Genomic DNA, 21,399 nt, shown 5'->3' on the forward strand with positions numbered 1-21,399 from the left:
GTTAAATGTGGCTTTATGTATGTATTTATTTATTTGTGTGTGTGAGTGTGTGTGTGTGTGTGTGTGTGTGTGTGTGTGTGTGTGTGTGTGTGTGTGTGTGTGTGTGTGTGTGTTTATTATTTTTGTACATTAGAATTTGTCCTGTTTAATTTTATTTTTTTTCTGATCAAAAAATAATGACCGTCATACATTTTTACCACGATTTACAAAAGACATTCACTAAAATGTCATTCAGTGTAACAGTAGTTAAAAGAAAAAAAATCTTATCAAGCATACAGTATTTAAAACAAGAATCATTAGATGACATTAAAAGACTCATTTAATGATCACAATGTAGCTCCCCCAAAAAACAATTAATAGTCATTTTTGATCTTTTCCAATTTTTGCCACTGTTTATATATATATATATATATATATATATATATATATATATATATATCTATATATATCTATTTTTTTTTTTTTTTTTTTTTTTTGATATATTTTAAAATAAGTACACGTCAGAAAAGTATGTATAATTTTTACATAAATATATCTGTATACGCTGAATGACAATGAACATTATTTCACCTATATTTTGACATTTTATTTTTACAAAAGTTATCTGAAACATCAAAGTAGACACTTGTATTTAACATGCTTGTTGTGTATATAAAATCACTTAGTGTAAATATGTTAATACACATCTATCTCTTAGATGTGTATTTGTCTGTCTATAAATGTGTGTGTGTGTGTGTGTGCATGCTTGTTATGTATATAAAATCACTTAGTGTAAATATGTTAGGGGGTTGTATGGCTGTAGGATCACAAAGGTAGATGTGTATTTGTCTGTCTATAAATGTTTGTTATTACGGAGACGCCACCAGAGGAACTGCAGAAGACTGTCAGCCGTGTGCTTGTCCTCTTCTGAACCCATCAAACAAGTACGTCAGCACCGATGTCAGGAAGTCATGAGAACCAGTACCTACAAATAAACACCATCAGTAATCAAAGTATTTTCAGATTATCACTGTATAGAACTATCAGGCTATATTATTTTCTCCTATATTACATACATGTCCTCTTGAGACTCAGCTGTATGACCATGAAAACTCCCTCTCCTTAGTCTTTTAAAGTTATTGACAATGACTGAATCACTGAATTCAGTACTCATTTGGAAATATGATCATATTTTTGTAATTATTATTTATCATTTCATCATGACAAATTTTCAAATATGAGATATTCTTATGAAAATGTTGAAAATGTATAATCATTCTGTAATATATTTTAGAACTTGAATCATCTTAGTACAAATTAAAAAAAAAAAAACATTATTTTTGCCTATAGGTCCTATTGTGCATAGCATAAAAAATATATTTTTCATAACATTTTCCCCATTTGTTTTCTTATGCTCCAAGCAATGAAATGACATATGGGAGAGAGAAAAAATCGGGGTCTCAGGAGGATGTAGTAATATTTATGTTTCACATTAACAATGAGGATCTCAGTTTACCATGACACATTCACTTACACTCAATTTAAATTCAGAGTTTCAAGTAAAATGGAAAATAAATAAATAAAGCTATTGTACTGCATAACTAAATCAAAGTAACAGAGATAAACTCAGTCCAAAACTAAAAATATGTATTCATTAAACCGTGTTTTGAGCTAGTTTATTGAAATGAACTGTGATTGGAAAAGCAAGCTATTTTGGAAACTTCTGTTGGGCTGCTAAATTTTATAGTATTTTTGTAATTGTTATTTTTGTTATGTTTATAATCAATGTGCAGTAGTTAGTATATTGTTTCTTTTTGTTAGTTTTCAGCTAGGATGCAACAAGTTATGTGTATGGTTTGTTTGTTCATTTTTGAGCATGTCTGTATTTAACCAGCTGAAACGGTTTATTTGGTGACCGTCTTAAATGTCCCATTCAAACCATCACTGGTTATCAGTGTAATGCAGGTTTCAGACACTTCAGATTTAATCTTGGTGAAGTGTGTCATTTTTGCATTGCTACAAATGTGAAATGTATTAAAAATGGTGTAAAAATGCTTGTCTAGGAGATATCATACTTCCCTAGCTATTCAATCACAGTACACAGTATGATAATTGTTTTCTGAAATGGTGTGTTTAAATATGCAAATGAGGCACTATCTAATTAAATATGCACTCATTTGTATAAACGTCCAGAACAGAAATATGAATGTTGGAACTAGGATCGAAACGCATGTTTGATTTTGCTGACATATCAGAGTTATTAGATTTCTCTTCTTATCACTCCATAAATCAGAAAAAAAAGTGTGAAAAATAATAAATTTTTACCATGGTTTTTCAGCTGTTGTAAAATAATATAGTTAATAGTGTAAAGTTTGGTCTATTTAAGTGCTGCTGAAGATTTGTGACAAATCTGAGGGCAAGAGAAAAAAACTGCTGTGTTCAAACAGGTTTCCCCAACATTGCCACTGGCTAGTCATAGAGTCAATGTTGAGTCCATGTTGCTATGCTGGGCTGTTCTGGATATTAGAAGATACAGAGCAATGTTGTGATCATGCCAGAGACTCAATGTAACACAAACCATGACTCTATATACTACACTGAGAGATGAGAAACTACTTCAACATTGTTCTCAAAAAAAAAAATAATAAACCTGCACACATCACCTTTAACAATCTTGTGCTAGTAGCAGACTCAACTTGTTCAACTCAAACCAGTTAAGACCATAATTCAGTTTAAGCTGGTCTAAATTTTTAGCAAGTTAGCATTTGAAGGGGCTACTTGTAGCTCTTGCATGCTCTTACTTCAACTCTCAAACTGGCACATGATTTCAGCACCAGGCTAATATTAGCTGTAGCATGCTAGTGGCTGATCCATAAAGAGTAGACGCGTCCCAGAGTCCAACAGCTGAACATTCCACATCATCAAGTGGGCTAAAGAAAGCGTCGCTCCCCTCCTGCCCTCAGCATTCCCAGCATGCCCCTCAGCCAGGCTCCAGTGTCATCTGAAATAGCTGCACAGTCATTACGCTAGAGCTCGCTGCAGAGGGTTTGCCCACCAGCTAAACCATCTTGGGCTTCAGGCTCTCTCTGGCTTCGGTTAGAACCAGAGCAAGTACGAATGGGAAGGATGCTTTTAATTCGCTGCTCTTTTGTTTTTCTCTTTGTCCCCTTGTTGGCTCAAAAACACCGTAGTTTCAGCCCCACGTGTCATGTTGATGCCAGAGGTGACGTGATCTGCGATCGATGCCAGCCGGGTTACACGGGTGCACGCTGTGACAGGTAAGACGACAAGGTTTGGCCTCCATTTTTTACTCAAGTTGCCCTCTATACAAAAAGAAACAAGACTGGTTATAGCAAATGGTATTTCACTTACATGAAATTAGAGAAAGTGTATTTAACATCAGGCCATAGATAAATGACTTCTGAATAAACAAAGTGATCTGGTCACACTGGTCATGTTAAGTTGAAACAATATGATTGTTTTACATTGCAAATAAAAACATTTTAAATACAAGTTTGCATTTACATGTGATGCTGATACACTTTACCAAACAGATGGCATTTTGGGTAAAATGCTACATTTAGTAATTGATGGCTGATCTTTAGTCAGATTATGACTATGGGCATAATACTCCATTTGACCTGTTTTACTTTTTCTCTTTTTTGATTATATGCTCATGTGATACAAATTATGCACAACAATGTGCCAGGATGTGACACAGTTTACTCACTGGCAAATCTTACCCCACTCTTTCCTTCATTTTACTCATCTTTTGTGTGTGCTGTATGCATTTTTATGTTTGTTAGAATATCATGTTGTAAGCTTAACAACATAACACTAAACTCTTGAAATCGATGTAATTTTAATTCTTAAAATCATTTGGCAGATGCTTAGATGACTTACATTGCATTCAAGGTATACAATTCATCAGTTCATGCATTCCCTTATGAAAAAGAAGTTTATTCAAGTGTGCTATTAGTATCCTTCTTTTAAACTAAAAATAGGAAAGTATGCTTTTAGTTTACTTTTTATGTACTTCTCAGAAATGGGCTTTATGTACTCCTCAGAAATATCCTTAAAATTACATTTAAGTATACTTGACTTTATACTTACAAAAGTCTAAATATATTTGAGCTATACTTGTGTTCCTAGAATCCGTGTTTTTATTGTTATGTGGTAGAGGGCGCTAGTACACATCTTCTGTACAGAATTTCCAAAAAAACACAAGTGAAGAAGAAAAAGAAACAACAGATACTAACACATGTAATCTAACAGGATCATCTGACATGAAACAGCATCAAAACTGTAATGTTGTGGAATAAAATGTCGACTGATGAAGAGGTAATATTACAGTCAAGCTTTTGGGTGGGTTTGATCGTCTCCATCTACGTTTTGATTATTATTCTGAATCCAATTCATAGTCGTTTTTTCAGCTTTTTTGTTCAAAATGTTATTTCTTTATTTTTTTATGACAACTTACCCACATTAAAGTGTTAAAAAAAGAATGCATGAAGCTAGTTTTTGGTTTACAATGTTTTTGTTTTACAATCAGCTACCCTGTTCTTTCTTTGGATTGTTTTTGTATATCAGATATTTATTACCAAAATATATACAAATTAAAACCTAAATCGGGACATAGTAGTATACTTACAGTATGATGTAAAAATCATCACTTAAAGAAACCTTATGAGTTACTTGCAGTATAAAACTACTAAACTAGTAAATTTACTGAGACTATACTTCAAAGTGTACCAAGTATTAATTAGTAACAACTATCCGCATAACCTTACAGTATAAGTTCACTTTTAGTATAATTGCAGTACAAACTACAACATAGAGGTAAACTAGCGTTGTGTACTCAAAGTGTTGCTCTACTGTTATACTTTAAAGTATACTTGAAAATAATACTTTTTATGTACTAGACAAGTTGGCCAATTTAGTCCCAATGAGTATGAATTGAAACAGTACACTTACGAGTATACTACTAGAACACTGATATTTGTATACTTGCTACATAAAGTATACTTAAAAATATACTTTACTTAAGTATACTTAATAAAATAAACTTAAAGTATACTACTTTTTGGTAAGGGTTCCTTGGAAATCAAACTCGTAATCTTGGCATTAATGCTGCTTATGTAGAAATTAGTTATAAAATTAGTCACTATTGTGGTTTTGTTTCATTTAGGATGCAGAGGAGGGTGCTTCCTATAAGGGCAGCAAAAAAAAAGTCTATGAGTTTTTTGTGTTGTACATCTACAAAATTTGTTCTCAAGTCCTGTGGTAGGGATGCTCTGCTATGTTTTTTTTTCTTCCTTATGTAATGCACTTGTTTCAGTTTATCAGCTCGTTAGGAGGGAGATCCATGAACTGAACTGAGTGCCTCATATAAGACAGACAAACAAAATGTGCATGGCAGTGGGTCCCCAGGACTGGAGTTGAGAATCACTGCTCTACAGTAACTCTTCTTATTTAACCCTTGTTTTTTCATATGTGTGTGTGTGTGTGAGAGAGAGAGAGAGAGAGAGAGAGAGAGAGAGAGAGAGAGATGGAGGGAGAAAGAGGGAGAGAGAGAGAGGGCCCTATTTTAACGATATTTTAACGTGCACTCAGGGTGTGTCCAAAATCCACTTTTGCTATTTTAACGACAGAAAAATGGTTGGCGCGCCCGGGGGGGCGCATGGTCTAAACGGGTTGTCCCTATTCTATTAATGAGTAATGGGTGTTTTTTTGGGGTGGAACGTGCAATAAACCACTCAGAGTCTAATCTTTCATTCCCTTTAAGAGCCAGTTGCGCTCATGCCATGATGGATTTTGCTATTTTACACGGCGGAATTTGGCAAACGCAAAGACAGAACACGTCTCTGAGATTAAACGGAGCTGCTCGTGTGTGAGCAATAGATTTCTGATACATGCAATGACATCCATTATGACATGTAGGCATTTTTAGATTTAATTAGCCTACAAAAAATTCTTATTGTTTGCTATTATTTTTTTTTTATTATTTGTTTTGTTTTTTTGTTGATGTTTTTATCTGTTAAAATAAATTGTTGGTTTTTGATTGTTGTGGAACTGCCAATACTAACGCGCACTTTAAATAACAAAGAAAAAACATTGCGCCAGACTTTAGACCAGGTTTGAGTTGGTCTATGGTGCAGTCTATTTTCCGTTCCTCAAAATAGCAATGCTCCAACAATTCACCTGAACACACCTCTTTTTTAGACCAGCACGCCCATGGGCGCAAAAATGGGCACAAATGCATTTGCTAATTAAAACGACGTGGCGCTGGACCGGAAAATGCGAACGGTGCCGGACTGAAACTAGCAGACACACTTGCGCTGCGCCTTGCGTCGCATTGCGCCGGGTGTATGATAGGGCCCAGAGACTGTAAAATGCTGAACAACACCATAAGTTTGTGTTTGTAATGTGTTTGTTTGAGTAGACTATTCAAACAAATCTTAATCTCTAGGCCATTTGGATCTCTGTCCCAGAGTGACATGAAATAAAATTCAGAGATAAGATGGAGCAGATGGCTTGATCCTCTGTGGTCAGTGTAAAGTGGCCAAAAATGTAATATAGCGCAAAGCAGCTCCCTCGCTGTGGATCTTATGGTTTTGTCTTTATTTCATTAGCATCAGAAATCACTGAGCTCGTCTATCATGCAGAATATTTCCATCAGTCGTTCTGTTTATTTCTCTTTCTTTCTCACCCCTTCATGTTCCACACTGGTAACGATCTCTCTCGTTCTCTGAAGGTTGGTATGCTGATGTGTTAGCATTAGCATATGCTGCATTCTGGGGAGGTTGCGTTGGCAGTCGCGCCAGCCCTGTTTGCAGACTAAATTACAGTGTTGCCGTGGAATACGGCGTCTAGGTGGAAGAAAGGTTTCGGCTCTGCTGTGACCCCACCCCTGAAACAGATGGAGAGGGACTGGTGCAGTGCCAGTGCTGGTACACGCTAGCTGGCACCAAAGCTCTTCACGCTGAGCCATTAGCAGACACGAAGTGGAAGGAATGGGAATGAGGGAGCTGATGGTGTGTTATAGAGGACAAGTGGAGAAAAGTTAGAGAGGAGAGACAGAGTGTATGGAAAGGTTTCTCATTCTGGGAAAAGCCAGGGACAGACACACACACCAATCCATCACCGCTCAGACGGGTCTGGGATCTGGTGTGTTGGATGATAGTCTGTCCTGTGAGAGATGTGAAGGTGATAGTTAATGTGAAGTAAGTTACTGGCGGAAAATGTCGCTCCTAAAACGTGTTCTTAAAAACGCATTGTGCCGAGGCCGTCCAACAGGAAAGCCACATTAAATGGAGCGCAAATTGAGACTTTTGCTACTTGTGAGAAAAGACCCCAGTAATCGCACACAAGCATTCAAAGGAGGTCTCAAGAATGCTTCATATAATGCTCAGATAATCTGCAATGAGAAGGCAGAGATCTGAACTCAAACATTTCTCATCAAGTCTTCCAGAACCTGAACATTTACATTTGCACTATGCATTTGCACATGCTTACCTAGATCAACCTTGAGGTTCCATTTTTGTTTTTTGCTTTTTACCGTTTAATGCATTTTGGGGCTTGGTTTTTGGGGACCCAAGGTGATCGCCTACCTTTGCCTAGTGGGTAAGTCTGCTTCTGCTTTTGGGAAACATTAATGAATCCACATCATCATATAGCTTTATACTTGTATGCCAACTGTTATCTCATCTGTGCCTTTTTTAGTTGAGTCTTCTATACAAAACATTTCAATAAAACCTTAAAAATCAACATTTTCCAACAGGGCCATAACCACCATAGACACTGAAGAGGATGTTAATAATCAACATTTTCAATGATGGGGATTTGTACCATAGACACTGAAGAGGATTTGTCAGTTCTAGTATTCAGATAAGCAGTTAGCCAAAAGTATTGTAAACCCCAAACATATTTTTTTTGTTTAAATTCCACAGTGGAATTTTGTAAACTATTAAACATAATTTTTGTTATATTTACAATAACAATATTGGATTGTAATCAAAATTATTTGTTAAAATTACAAATTATTGGGTATCAAAAACAGAGAAATACTGTAATACTCATAACACAAAAAACAATTTTGTTAATTTGACATGCAAATATTATTAAAAAACTAAAGTTTTAGTCTGTTGTTTTAAAAAATACAAATAAAAGTATGTATGTCACTTTACTTTAAAGTTTTATGCTGTAGACTAATTTTAGCATGATTGATGAAACGATGGCAAATTGAAATTTTGAGGTAGCCTAATAGATGTGAATGAAACGTTGCCCATGCTTTGTGAGAGTAATCAATATTTTAAAAAATAAAAATAAATATTGTGAATACCTGAGAGGTATTGTGCCCATCTATATATACAGTAAAAATATGGCATTACAATTATAACTGATTGACATTTTTTTATAATTTAGGCCTATTTGTTTGTAGCATATTGGACTTACACTGTAAAAAATAAGTTGTCACATTTTAACTGTATCAATTTTGTAAAAACGCTACAAAAAAAAAGTGTTAATAGGTTAATTTAACCAGTAAGTTTCCTGTACTATATACAGGGAAAAACTGTAAAAGATCTAACCATACATTTCATGTAATTTTTACAGTAAAATGCGTTAATTTTACAGTTTTTTTTTAGAAATAAAAAAGAACAAATCAATGTAAATTTTACTCAAAAACTGTAAACTGATATTCCCAGAATCCCCGTGTGTGACGCTCTCCCACATTTGAAAGTATTTTTGTTTAAAAGCATCGTGTTTTTTTAATAGTTTTTTGTTATCAGTTGTACATTTGGGCTTTATGTTACAATCTTTGCTGTTTAATGAAAAGTTTATTGAATTGTTTAAGTATCGTGTGTCACCATGATGGTGGTTTTTTGTGTTTGCATTAATGACTTTGTTGCACCTTCTATATATTAATATAGAACTTCTGCTTGTTGCGAAAGCTACTTGTGATGAACTTCGATTCTTCATGTGGCTTTCTCTTTTACCACCTGCATTATTATTGTGGTTGTCAGTATTTTTTACGGGTACAAAACAGATTTTAATAGCATTGTGCGTTGTTGAATTTACTGGTTTACATTCAAATTTTCTTGTTTGTAAATAACAGTTTTATACTGTAAAATTTACGTTTTTGGCCGTAATTGTGTTTACAGTTTTTTTCTGTATTTTTTTTTACAAAATTATTCTGGCAACCAAAGCTGCCAAATTATTTTGTAAAAACTACAGACGCTTTTTTTTTACAGTGTACTGTAACCAATTTACACGTTTTGGCCGTGTGCCGTTAATTGTGTTTACAAGTTTTTTTCTCGTGTAGCTTTTAGTTTACAAAAGTATTCTGGCAACCAACAGCTGCCAAAAAATATTTTGTTAAAAACTACAGACTTTTTTTTACAGTTGTGTGATTTTCTGTGATCCTAAATATGTGTTTACATCCTTGGCCAGCAGTCAACAGTGGCACATAACTGGAGTGCTACCAAAAACGTTAAAGCTTGTTGTATTAGAGGACACAGAATAAAGTTGAGCAACAAGTGCCACAATTGCTGATTCCTTCAATATTGAAATATCTCACTCTTCTTTAGACACAACTTCAGAGACTTTAGTGCCGATTTCAGTGATGACTGACACAAATGATAAATTGGTGAACTAAATTCCATAGTTACAGCTACCCAAACTGAATCCAGATTATTTGATTTATATTTGTAGTTTATATATAGTCTTAGCTACCCTCGGGGGGTTATATGCAGTAAATTGTGTAGTTGTGCTTTGGATCTATGTAGATTTTTTACTATTTGTAAATTTATAAATGTGATTCTTTGGTAGATTAGCTCCCGACACTACATATTTTGCATGTCTCCTTTGTCTGACACAAACATTTTAGGTCTTGGAGTCTCTACTGATTCAACTCTACAGTTGAATGAGTTGTGTTTGATTAAGGAGACACACAGAATGTGCAGTGGTGGGGGCTCCAGGAATATGGATGGGAACCACTGGTCTGTAGGACTGCTCAATATATTATAAACCAGAAATCAATTATTCAATTATGAGTTTTAGTATATTGAGCTTTAGTAACATTGTCAGTGGAAAGCTTTACATGCACCTTAATAATTTGAGTATTTTGTTTTTATTTTTTATTAATTGAAGGATAATAATGGGGTAGGGTAATGTATATGTGTTTTATTTTTTCAATTTCTATTGTCCATGCATATGTAATCAGAGTGAAGGCACAGTGTGAGCCTGCTTTTGCTATTACACTGCAGTTATGCTCCATGAAACAGGTCTTATATTCATCATCCTACCCCTCTGCTTCATTCACACACTGTGTATGTGTTTGTTGTAAAGCATGCCATAAGCTCTGAGAGTGTAGTAGGCAATCAGTAACAGTAATGGGTTTAGTGATACTTTCTGTTTAAGAATCACTGACCCAAAACATAAAAACTCAATACCCACCTCTCTCCACCCCACTCAGTCTTTCACTGACCTAATTCAGCTCAGTCCCTCTATGGCGCCTGGTCCTGCTCTGAAATAGAGTACTTATGTTTAGTTTGGCCCTGCAAGGCCAGTGACACCTGAAACTGCAAATGAGTCAGAGAGAGCAGGCTGAGGTGAATGGGGTAAAGAGAGAACAGAAATAAGAGTTTGGAACAGTCCCAGTTTTTTTTTTTTTTTTTTTTTTTTTTTTTAGTAATCGTTCCCTTGTGCACAGACACACAGGAAGTTGGCCATATATATGGCCTGGGTTAAAGACACCTGACTAAAGTCATCAGTGCTTAAGATGGCTCTCTCACAGCAGAGCTAACGACAAGAGAAATTATGAGCTGGTACCAGAAAAAGAGGAAGAGTCAGCCTTCGATGCACAGTTACCCTTTAAAGGGTACAGAAGCAGTGCAGAGGTGACAGTCTGTCTGACAGTACATTGGGGGCTATGTACTTTTGAAACGGTAGGTGGGGACTTCTCCATTTACCAAGACATGTAAAGAGATTCTGTAATCATTTGCAAACCCATGTTTATGCTCATTGACTTCTAATTTGTCAATTACTGGATGCCAGTCTTTACTCTCTTATTACACTAAATGCTAATAATAAAAATATGATAATAAAGTATGAAAATAGTAAAAAAAAAAAAAAAAAAACTGCATAAACAGATGTTTCATTGTAATTTAGCCTAGTAGGATGTTTGTGGAAATGCTACTAAATCGGACCTAAGACAGAGCCTTGTGGCACTCCGTATGTATCTGTTAAAGATCGGTCATACTACACTTTTCGTTCCATTGACTTCCATTCATACACATGCGAATGCAGGAGAGCAGACGTGCAAGCTTCTGCAAAGTTGTTTTGCATTCCACTGTGTTCCAAAGTTCAAGTGTGGTGAACTCTTACCTGCGAATCCGTAACAAGTGAAACCGTGTGACCAATACAAGGTCGATACGTTACGGCATGACCTTGTATCTGAATTAAAAGAACATAAATGTAAAACTGCAGCAATGCAAGAAAGTGGAGTAGATTATGCTTTTATTTTGGATTTATTTTTATTTGTTATTTGTTAGATTTAAGTTGTTAAAAACTTAAGAGTGTGACGTCAGATCATGACTGTTGCGGAGTCTGAAAAATTTTGCGTGACTGCAGCTTTAGTCTGAGACAGCTCCGCATTTACACACATCCGTAGGAAATAATCTGACAAGTAAAATTTAAACAAGGCCAGTGCTAACATGATTCCACTCCTTTTCAAAGAATATTATGAACTACAGTACAGAGAAATACATCCAAATTCTGATGATAGACATCAATCTGACAACCATTTTCTTTCTTGTATTCTCAGATATGAAAGCGACAACACATCAGTTCCTTTATAGTTTGATATATTTTACACTACAACATATGAATGAATGGAATGGCTAAATTTCATTCCATTATCTGATTTTTTTTTTTTTTTCTGAATATATAAAAAATTTGGCATCATACCCGTTCTGAATGTTTTAATGTAAATATATATGTATATATGTATTATATAATATATATATATATATATATATATATGTATATATGTATTATAATATATATATATATATATATATATATTGTTCACATTTTCCAAACTGTATTTACAGTCATGTCCTTAGGAGACGATTTCCTACCGAAGCATGAAGTTACATGAAGTTCACTTTCATCATTTTAAATAGCTGTGCCAGGTACCAAGTTCCAAACACCAGGACAGGCGGTTTGGTAAAAATCACACTTTTGTGATCAACTATAAATGCAGATATTACTGTCTATGTACCAAGATTTCTTAAATAAGACATGAGCCCAGAGCATTTGTACTGCTGAAGGGATATTATGTCTTTTAAAGTTATTGTGAGATCTAAGACTTTGTGAATGTTGGAGATTTCAACTTTTAAACGGTTAGAACTAGATTCTGCACGAGCATGCCGCTGGGCCTGTAAAGACAGTCACAAGCAATACCATATTCAATTAATAAGTCTGGGGTGGCTCGCGGAATCCGCTGAGCGTGAGTGAAAGACGGTGATTACTTTCTCTTTCCACCATCATGCAGATAGCGCAGTCGTGTGCAGATAAGCACAGAGGAATCCATTTAACATGAAGGCAGTGGATAGACTGTGCATGTTTATCAGCCAGGAACACAAGTTGCTTTAGTAGAGATATAGGATCCAAACGCACCGACAGCAGATAAGAAGAGCGGGTGGGCGAAGCGAGCGGAGGAAGTGATAGTGTCTCTTCCCCTTATATTTCTCTCACATTCTCATCGTTTTGGCAAGAAAAGTCTCAGGTGTTATTCTCATGATCAAAATAAGGTTGTTCATCAGACAGACTGTAATGGAGTCAGTTCAGTCGTGCACAGCTCCTTTAAAAGAGAAACGGTAAATAACTCATCAGGAAATGTAATATAGTTAAATGCTTTCCTTAAGTGTTTCCATTTATCCCGCTTTACCCCAGCTATTCTTGACAAACTATCTGTTAAGCTCAGCTTTAGCTTCTACAGCACATGCAACTCCTAAAGCCACCTCTGATCCGATTCAAACTGCAATTACAAATGACAAATTAAGAGCTGCATCACTGCACCACCTTCAAGCTAGATGTTAAATATATCAGTATGCATCATACTGTGCATAAGGTGTAAATGTTCAGTCTGTTGGTCAGTATCACAAAACGGACCCACACACAGTGACTAGGACCCCAAGCTGGCTGACTGTATGTTATAAAACAAAGTAATAAAACAAATGCATGTGAAATGTTGATTTGAGTGTAAATTATTTTATTATGTGTATCATGTTTTGAAGTGTGTGCATCTCTAAAGCATGTACTGTTTGTCTCTCTACTCTGTATGACCTCAGGTGTGCTAATGGCTATTTCGGTCGTCCCAATGTTCCGGGGGGTTCCTGCCAGCCGTGTATGTGTAACGGTAACCTGGATCTTACAGCAGAGCTCAGCTGTGATCCGGTGACTGGAGCCTGTCTGCGCTGTCATGAGGGATATGGAGGACCGGACTGTGAAAGGTGCGCTGACGGATTCTTTGGAGATGCCCTCATAGCCAAGAATTGCCGAGGTGAGTGAGGGAGCAGAGTTTGATTGTTTCCAGATTATAGCCCTTTGACTAACAACAACTTGTGATGTCTAATCTCTTATAATCTCAATATTAGACGATTAATGAATAAATGATTGGAAAAATCCTGCATACATCCCCAGAGACAAGGCTGACATTTCACTAGAATATCCAACTATGACCTTTTGATTAAACATTGCAAAAAGTCAGTAATAACAAACAAACAAACAAACATAAACATGGAAGAATTGTTTACTGTAAGATATAACATGCATAATGTAAAAATATCATTTATGCTCTCCATTGATTTGTATAAATACTGTTTAAAACCTAAAGGCAGATCTACCATGACCTCTGAGCTTGTTAGATGACTACTGTATATTTTCTTCTGCAGAAAACAGTCAGTGTGAATTTAAATAAAAACAAAAAAACTATGTTTATTGACTGGATGCCCTACATGAATGCCCCATTGACTACACTACCAATAATCCTGTAGAGAGATTCACCAATCAAGTCACAGTTACCATGATCACAGTTGTAGACAATTCTAGTTTTGTTTTTATGAAATTGTGAGTTGATTGGCGTGCTATTAATTCAGTATTACACAAAGTAATTTAGACCTATATAGCACAGTAATACTTTATTTTATGAATATTATTATTTTTGTAAAATTAAGATGACCTGTTAAAATATGCACTTTGAAGGTCTAAATGAAAATGTAAAAAGTTAGTCTTGGAAGCCCCCAGAGCAGAGAATAATTTTTTTTGTTTTTTTTTTTTTTGTAGTTATTTTGTTTTGTTCTTCCAGACAGCCTGTATGGCAGATGTGTGTGTGTGTGTGTGTGTGATGTGAGCTGATCCAGTAGCGCGGGCCGTCTACCCTCAAGGACAATACACACAGATTCCCCTCCAACAAGCCTCACACAGCACCATCTGTGCTCCATCTCAGTCAGAGTCAAGCTGTTCAGAAAGTGTGTGTGCGTTATATTGAAATGCATCTGTCCTCCTGCAGCCCTACAGCAGTGTGTCCACAGTTACACCGTGCTGTAATTTTAAGCAGGATAGAGTCATTCTGTTTGATTGTTTTCCACACACACTGCACTGATTAGTATGCAAAGGGGTCATGGGATATTGAATAATCTCACTGGTTTTTAATTTTAGTTGTTATACACGCCAGAGGCGAGTTCAAAGCACATTTGGGTTGCACACATTCCCTTGGTTATGCATGAAACATGACAATGAAACAGTTTCCCAGAGTTTGTGTTCCTACTGATTTTAACAGTGCTCAGTTCATTTGATGTGGTTATAACATTGCAAAACATATTCAGATGGCAGGTCCAAACTGAAAGTCTGGGATTCAAAGTCTTATTTAAACCTGTAAGGAAACTGGAAGTCTTAGGATTTTTAATGTCAAATTTGTAATGTCAAGTCAAGTCACCTTTATTTATATAGCGCTTTTAACAATACAGATCGTGTCAAAGCAACTGGACAACATTAATTAGGATAACAGTGTGTCAATAATGCAAAATGACAGTTAAAGGCAGTTCATCATTGAATTCAGTGATGTCATCATGCAGCTCAGTTCAGTTTAATGTGAAAAATTGTGTAAAAAATGAATAATTGTTCATGTTGTGATATTCTCATGTTAACTTTGTTAAATAAAAGTTTGACTAAAATTGTTATACTTAACTATTATCAGACTGGAAGAATTGGGAATTCTTTTGTAAAATTAGAAAACTGCTAAATAGAAACATTCCACTAAGATACATACATACATATTGTACAAACGTCATATTTGAAAAATACTGTATGCACCAAGTTTCAGTAGGCCTATCTACTAAAATATATGCACCAGTGAAGGGGAGCCTGTGCTTGTAAATTTTTAACCTCTGAAGCATGTTTATATTTAATGTGAGATAACAGGACTTTCTTTATTTCTGCTGGTAATACGTTTCGAAGAGAAGAGTCATCAGTAAAACATTGCAGTGCAGCACAGCGCTCAGTGGGATGCTTACAGAAGTTGTTTGAATGACCTACATTACACAGAAAGGCTTCTGAAGTGTTGTACATAATGAAGTACACGCCAGTTCCTCCTAAACAACAACACTTTGTTAGGAATATATACAGTATGTATTGTCAAAACATTGATGGTAATGTCACTGATCAGGATTTAGTGTCAATGTCAAACTACTACAATAATATATGTGAAAAGAGGCTACCTTCAGAACCATTAAAAACCAATGAGAACTATTTTCCAAATGTTTGACTGGTCGTGTATGTACTGGATATAAAGGCAAAGTATAACCTACTGTCACTCTAGATGTAATGTCTTCATGTCTAGTCGTGTTTCTCTCTACAAGTTTCTCTCTGTGTCTCTGTGTAGCGTGTCAATGCCACAGTAACGGATCGCTCTCAGAGTTGTGCCATCAGGAGACCGGACAGTGCCAGTGTCGACAACATGTTGTGGGACGTCAGTGTGACGAGTGCATGGTGAGTACACACCACACCAAATGCAGTCATTTCTGTCACTGGGTTAGACTGACATGACTGTGTGTTTAACACATTCCCCATTCATTGTGTCAGTGTGAGTACAGTAATTTTCTTATATATTTTTTATATTTGTCTCTGCCATTTCATAAACCTGTGTGTTTAGCCGAATTGTTGGTGGGACAGTGAAGCTCAGTTGTGTAGGCCGTGTCAGTGCAGCGCTCGGGGCTCCGTGTCCCAGCGCTGTGACTCTGAGGGCAGGTGCATCTGTCGGGCCGGATACCTGGGCCGCAGGTGTGACCTCATGCGCCCGCCTCACGCCCGCAGGGAGACCCGGCGACCCGTCCAACAGGTTCCCATCCAACACGTCCAGAGATGGGAGAGCAGAGGGGGCTGCCCTCGAGGGGCGTACCGCCCCGGCACAGGGGTAAACGCACGGCATGATGGGTGCACAGGATCTGTTTGTGTGTGTGTGTGTGTGTGTGACTTCCTTTGACTCATCTAAGATCAGTGTAAGAGTGTTCAAAATAACACACATTATACTCATAAGTTTTATTCAGATTAACTTCAACATTGATGCAGTTTAGTCCTGTTTACAATTTACCATCCAGGGCTATTATCGTTCACTAAAGCTATTCTATTAAAAAATATTATCTATTATCTATTAAAATATTTGAATGGAAATAAAGCTCAAATAAAATGTCAATATTAGATGCAAAACTTTAAATGAAAATTAGAAAGGTTGCCTTGGCAGCTAACTGAAACACTATTTTAGTTACTGGAAATAAATGTTTCTAACTGGACATAAATAAAACTAAAACTGAAATAGAAATAAATTAAACATAAATATTAATATTTAAAAAATTACAAATACAAAATGACTAAAAATGTAACTAAAATTAAAACGAAAGCTGAAAATATACAAGCTCATTTAAAATATTAATAAAAGCTGTAATAGGATATGCATAGCTCCTTATTGCAATTTTTAGATTTGTTCCTTTGCAAAGTTGTGTTTATATTTTATTTCTGTTATATAAAATATATTCCCTGTAATATAACATATTTATGTATATCATAATGTCTGATGCTGCTTTTCATGGTAGTTTTTGGTAACAATAATGCTGTACTGAGGGCATCATGCATCACTTCAAGATCAGCATTATGCATTATACAGTACTGTAGCTCATCACATGCATACTGAAAAAAAAAATACAAATATTCAGAATTATTACACTCGGTTTTTCTCACTACCTGTAAATACACGTTTTTTGCACAAAACCTGTGAACATTTTCATGCACAGACTGTACTCAACAAGTTCACACTTTTATTCTAAATGTAGATGTGCTTGAATTCTGCTGGCCTTAGAAACATGGGAATCAACGAGTTTTTTTATAGATATGATTATTATTAGAAAGTGAGTTGCTAAGTGTGAGTTACAGCATGTCTTTCTTATTTCACAGCAACAGCATGAGCATGTCAGAACTCGATCTGAGCTTCTTCATAAAGATGTTTATTGTGTTTATGACACGTTTGACACGTTAAAGGGCTCGTGCATTGCATTCATAATGTTTCAAATGTTCCTGGAGGTGCTCTTATAATGTTGGTTGGATTTTTACATCAAAAGCAGTCATAAATTGGAAAATAAATGGTTCTGGCCCTCTGATCAGTTTAAGGGTTGTGTCTCCTTTAAGATTAAGTACCCACTGCTATTCATGTGAAATAACTGTTATGAACAAGAGTTCAATACTGACTTACAGTATTTTATATATATATATATATAGTACAGTGACCTCTCACATGTCAAAAGATCAGGACAATTTTGATTTCTCAATTTATTCCTTTAACTGAAGATCAAGAACAAATCCACACACAATTGTGTTTGTGCAGAGGTTTTGCATGCTTAAGTACACTTGTGTACAGTTGTTAATGAAAGAGACCAAAACATGTAAACATAATTCAAAAAGACATCCTTTGGTGCACATCTGCTTAGCTTTTAATTATACATTTACATGTAATATAAGTGAAGTAGCACTTAAGAGAATCAGTTAATCTGTCATACTCAGAAAGCACATGGCACTGTTAAATGCTGTGCTTTTTATGTTTTTGTCTTTTCTTAGTCTTTAAAAAGCACCAGGCATGGTTATGAGTTCTCTTGGAAGAGAGTTTTGTTACTTTGGCTCACAGCTTTGCATGGTGTGTGTGTGTGTGTGTGTGCGTGTGTGTGTGTGTGTCTTCATATATCTGGCATCCATGGGGTGCCACTGACAGTCTGTGCCAGGACCGCTTCTCGTTGGTTGCCACGGTGACAGCGCACCTGTTCTAGCAGACAGATGGCTGTCAATCACCCACAGCAATGGCTGCCACAGTGACTTCACATCCACATGGCGTGTGCAGATTTATCATCACTGCATGATCATTTTTGATCATTAAAATTAAATTGTTGGCATTTACCTCTCAAAATGTTTTTTACAGTCAGTTGAAGTGAGTGTAAAGGGGACAGAGCACAAACTCGAGACAGAGGCAGAGTTTTGTGGTTTGGTTTGATCTGTAATATCTGCACGGCTGTGATCTGTGCTGTGTTTATGAAGGTCTTTGAGTCACTGAAGGACTGAAGGATGTTTAACATAATATTGCACATGATATTGTACTTTTTGCATAACTAAACACGGCACATTCCATGAGTAGGTGCAAATATGTGCTTGATGCTCTGTATGAAGTCAAATTTATTATTATTTTTTGAAAGGTTAAACGCCACCTACACATGAAGAATCCCTGTTCTCCAACATATGTAATAGTTCTCGTTCTAAAAATATGGGATTTGTGCCTTCATTGCTTTCTAAATCTATTTGTACCTCAACTGTGGAAAGTACCGCACAGCACAGTCTAGCCATCACTCTGAGAATGGCCTTGTTTTACCCCTCCTCACGGTCTCCTCTCTGTCTCTCCAGTCTGGCTTACACATGCAGGGCGCTCAAGGCTGCGTCCCATGCCACTGCAATTCATTCGGATCGAAGTCGTTTGATTGTGATGAGAGCGGTCAGTGTCGCTGTCAGCCTGGTGTGACGGGACAGAAGTGTGACCGCTGCGCTCCCGGACACTTCAGCTTCCAGGAAGGCGGCTGCACACGTAAGAATTCACCTCCAAACCTCGAGCCCTTGATATGAGACCATGTGTGTGCCTCTGTAATTCATTCCAGATTCTCCCGTGCATTTAGATTCTTATTTTTATGAACAATAGAACAGTAAATCCATAGGATAGGAAAAACATTAAAGGTACAGTTCACTTAAGAATTAACATTCTGACATGTTTAACTCCCCCCTTTATTTCATTTCAAACCATATACATTTTTTGTTTTATTTTTTCCCCTGTGGATTTTTAAAAAGTCAGTCTAAGCTCATGTTTAATTTTCATTAATGTCACAAGTGTCTCGTGTTTATTTATTTTTATTTTTTGATGGGGCAATGCATGTTAATAAACATTAGTATAAAATTAATTTTAGTTTTAGTTAATTTTTTTATTTATTCATTAAATTGTTTTTTTTATTAGTTTTTATTTTATTATATATATATATTTTTTAAAAATAGCAATTTAGTCTATATATATATATATATATATATATATATATATATATATATATATATATACATATACATACATATATACACAGTACAGACCAAAAGTTTGGAAACATTACTATTTTTAATGTTTTTGAAAGAAGTCTCTTCTGCTCATCAAGCCTGCATTTATTTGATCAAAAATACAGAAAAAAAACAGTAATATTGTGATATATTATTACAACTTAAAATAATAGTTTTGTATTTGAATATACTTAAAAAAAATAATTTATTCCTGTGATGCAAAGCTGAATTTTCAGCATCATTACTCCAGCCTTCAGTGTCACATGTAACATCCAGTCTATCACATGATCATTTAGAAATCATTCTAATATTCTGATTTATTATGAGTGTTGGAAACAGTTCTGCTGTCTAATATATTTGATGAATAAAAGGTTAAAAAGAACTGCATTTATTCAAAATAAATAAAAAATCTAATAATATATATTTTAATTATATTTTTTCTTTACTATCACTTTTTATCAATTTAACACATCCTTGCTGAATAAAAGTATTGATTTTATTTAAAAAAAAAAAAGAAAGAAAAATTACTGACCCCAAATTACTGACCAGTAGTGTATATTGTTATTACAAAATATTTATATTTTAAAACATAGCTTCTTTTTTTTTTTTTTTTTTACTTTTTATTCATCAAAGTATCCTAAAAAAGTATCACATGTTCTAAAAAAATATTAAGCAGCAGAACTGTTTCCAACTTTGATAATGAAGCATCATATTAGAATGATTTCTAAAGGATCATGTGATAATGATCCTAAAAATTCAGATTTGCATCACAGAAATAAATGATCATTTAAAGTATAATAAATTTAAAAACAATTATTTTAAATTGTAATAATATATCACAATATTAATTTTTTTTTCTGTATTTTTGATCAAATAAATGCAGGCTTGATGAGCAGAAGAAACTTAAAAAAATAAATAAATATATATATATATATTTAATACAAAATCTTAAACTGTGCTCAGATTTACCAAGATACCAAATGTATCCTCATCAAATGATCAGAGCTGTTATGCAATTTTGACCTGCAGTGACGCTATCAGATTATTTAAACTGAAACAAGCTGAATAATGACACAGTTGTCTTCTGTAGAGCTGCTTACAGCTGAAATCGTACTTGATGCTGTAAATGAAACATAACAGATGTAAGTGAAACATGGAACTGCTTTACATCTTCTGATCTATGGAAGAGCAAAAGGTTGTGTGCCAACCACTCACATTTCAAACAATGGCTTTTAATGTGGACATCAACAAGCCTGACCTGTAAGCGCTACAGTATTCATCTGCGGTGTTCATTTCATTAAGAACAATGTAATTCTCTGTTGGGATGGTGTGTAAATTTGCCCATCTCCTTCCAGCCGGAGCGTCTTCTGTCACGCTATCACACTGATATTACCCCAGCAGAGAGGAGAGCCGGCGCTGACATTTAGAACAGGTGCTCAGCTGCGCTCCACAATTAACCTGCTCTCTGTTTCTGTCTGTCTCGCAGCGTGCCAGTGTGCCCATGTGGGAAATAACTGTGATGCTAACACAGGTCAGTGTATCTGTCCGCCCAACACCGTGGGAGAGAGATGTGACAAATGTGCGCCCAACCACTGGGGTCACGACATCAGCAGCGGCTGTAAGGTACGGCTCATTCTCCTCTCCTCCACGCCATCACTCTGTCTGCTCTGGCTGTGTATATTTATCGTCTGCCAAACTATCATTATTATTCATCATCTGTAAAGTCTTGTC

At 35.6% G+C, this 21,399-nt stretch overlaps 1 protein-coding gene across 1 annotated transcript in view; it reads left to right on the forward strand.

The window, feature by feature from the left end:
- The window catches only part of LOC109058224 (laminin subunit alpha-2-like), a 182,467-nt gene that overhangs the window by 108,838 nt on the left and 52,230 nt on the right, over positions 1-21,399 (forward strand). The window contains exons 17-22 of the mRNA XM_042777209.1: positions 817-923; positions 3,171-3,257; positions 13,335-13,546; positions 15,926-16,032; positions 18,979-19,156; positions 21,155-21,291. Of these exons, the coding sequence (XP_042633143.1) occupies positions 817-923; positions 3,171-3,257; positions 13,335-13,546; positions 15,926-16,032; positions 18,979-19,156; positions 21,155-21,291 (828 nt within the window). The remainder of the gene's footprint in view (positions 1-816; positions 924-3,170; positions 3,258-13,334; positions 13,547-15,925; positions 16,033-18,978; positions 19,157-21,154; positions 21,292-21,399) is intronic.

This window comes from Cyprinus carpio, chromosome A20, assembly GCF_018340385.1.
Source record: "Cyprinus carpio isolate SPL01 chromosome A20, ASM1834038v1, whole genome shotgun sequence".
Lineage (NCBI taxonomy): Eukaryota > Metazoa > Chordata > Actinopteri > Cypriniformes > Cyprinidae > Cyprinus > Cyprinus carpio.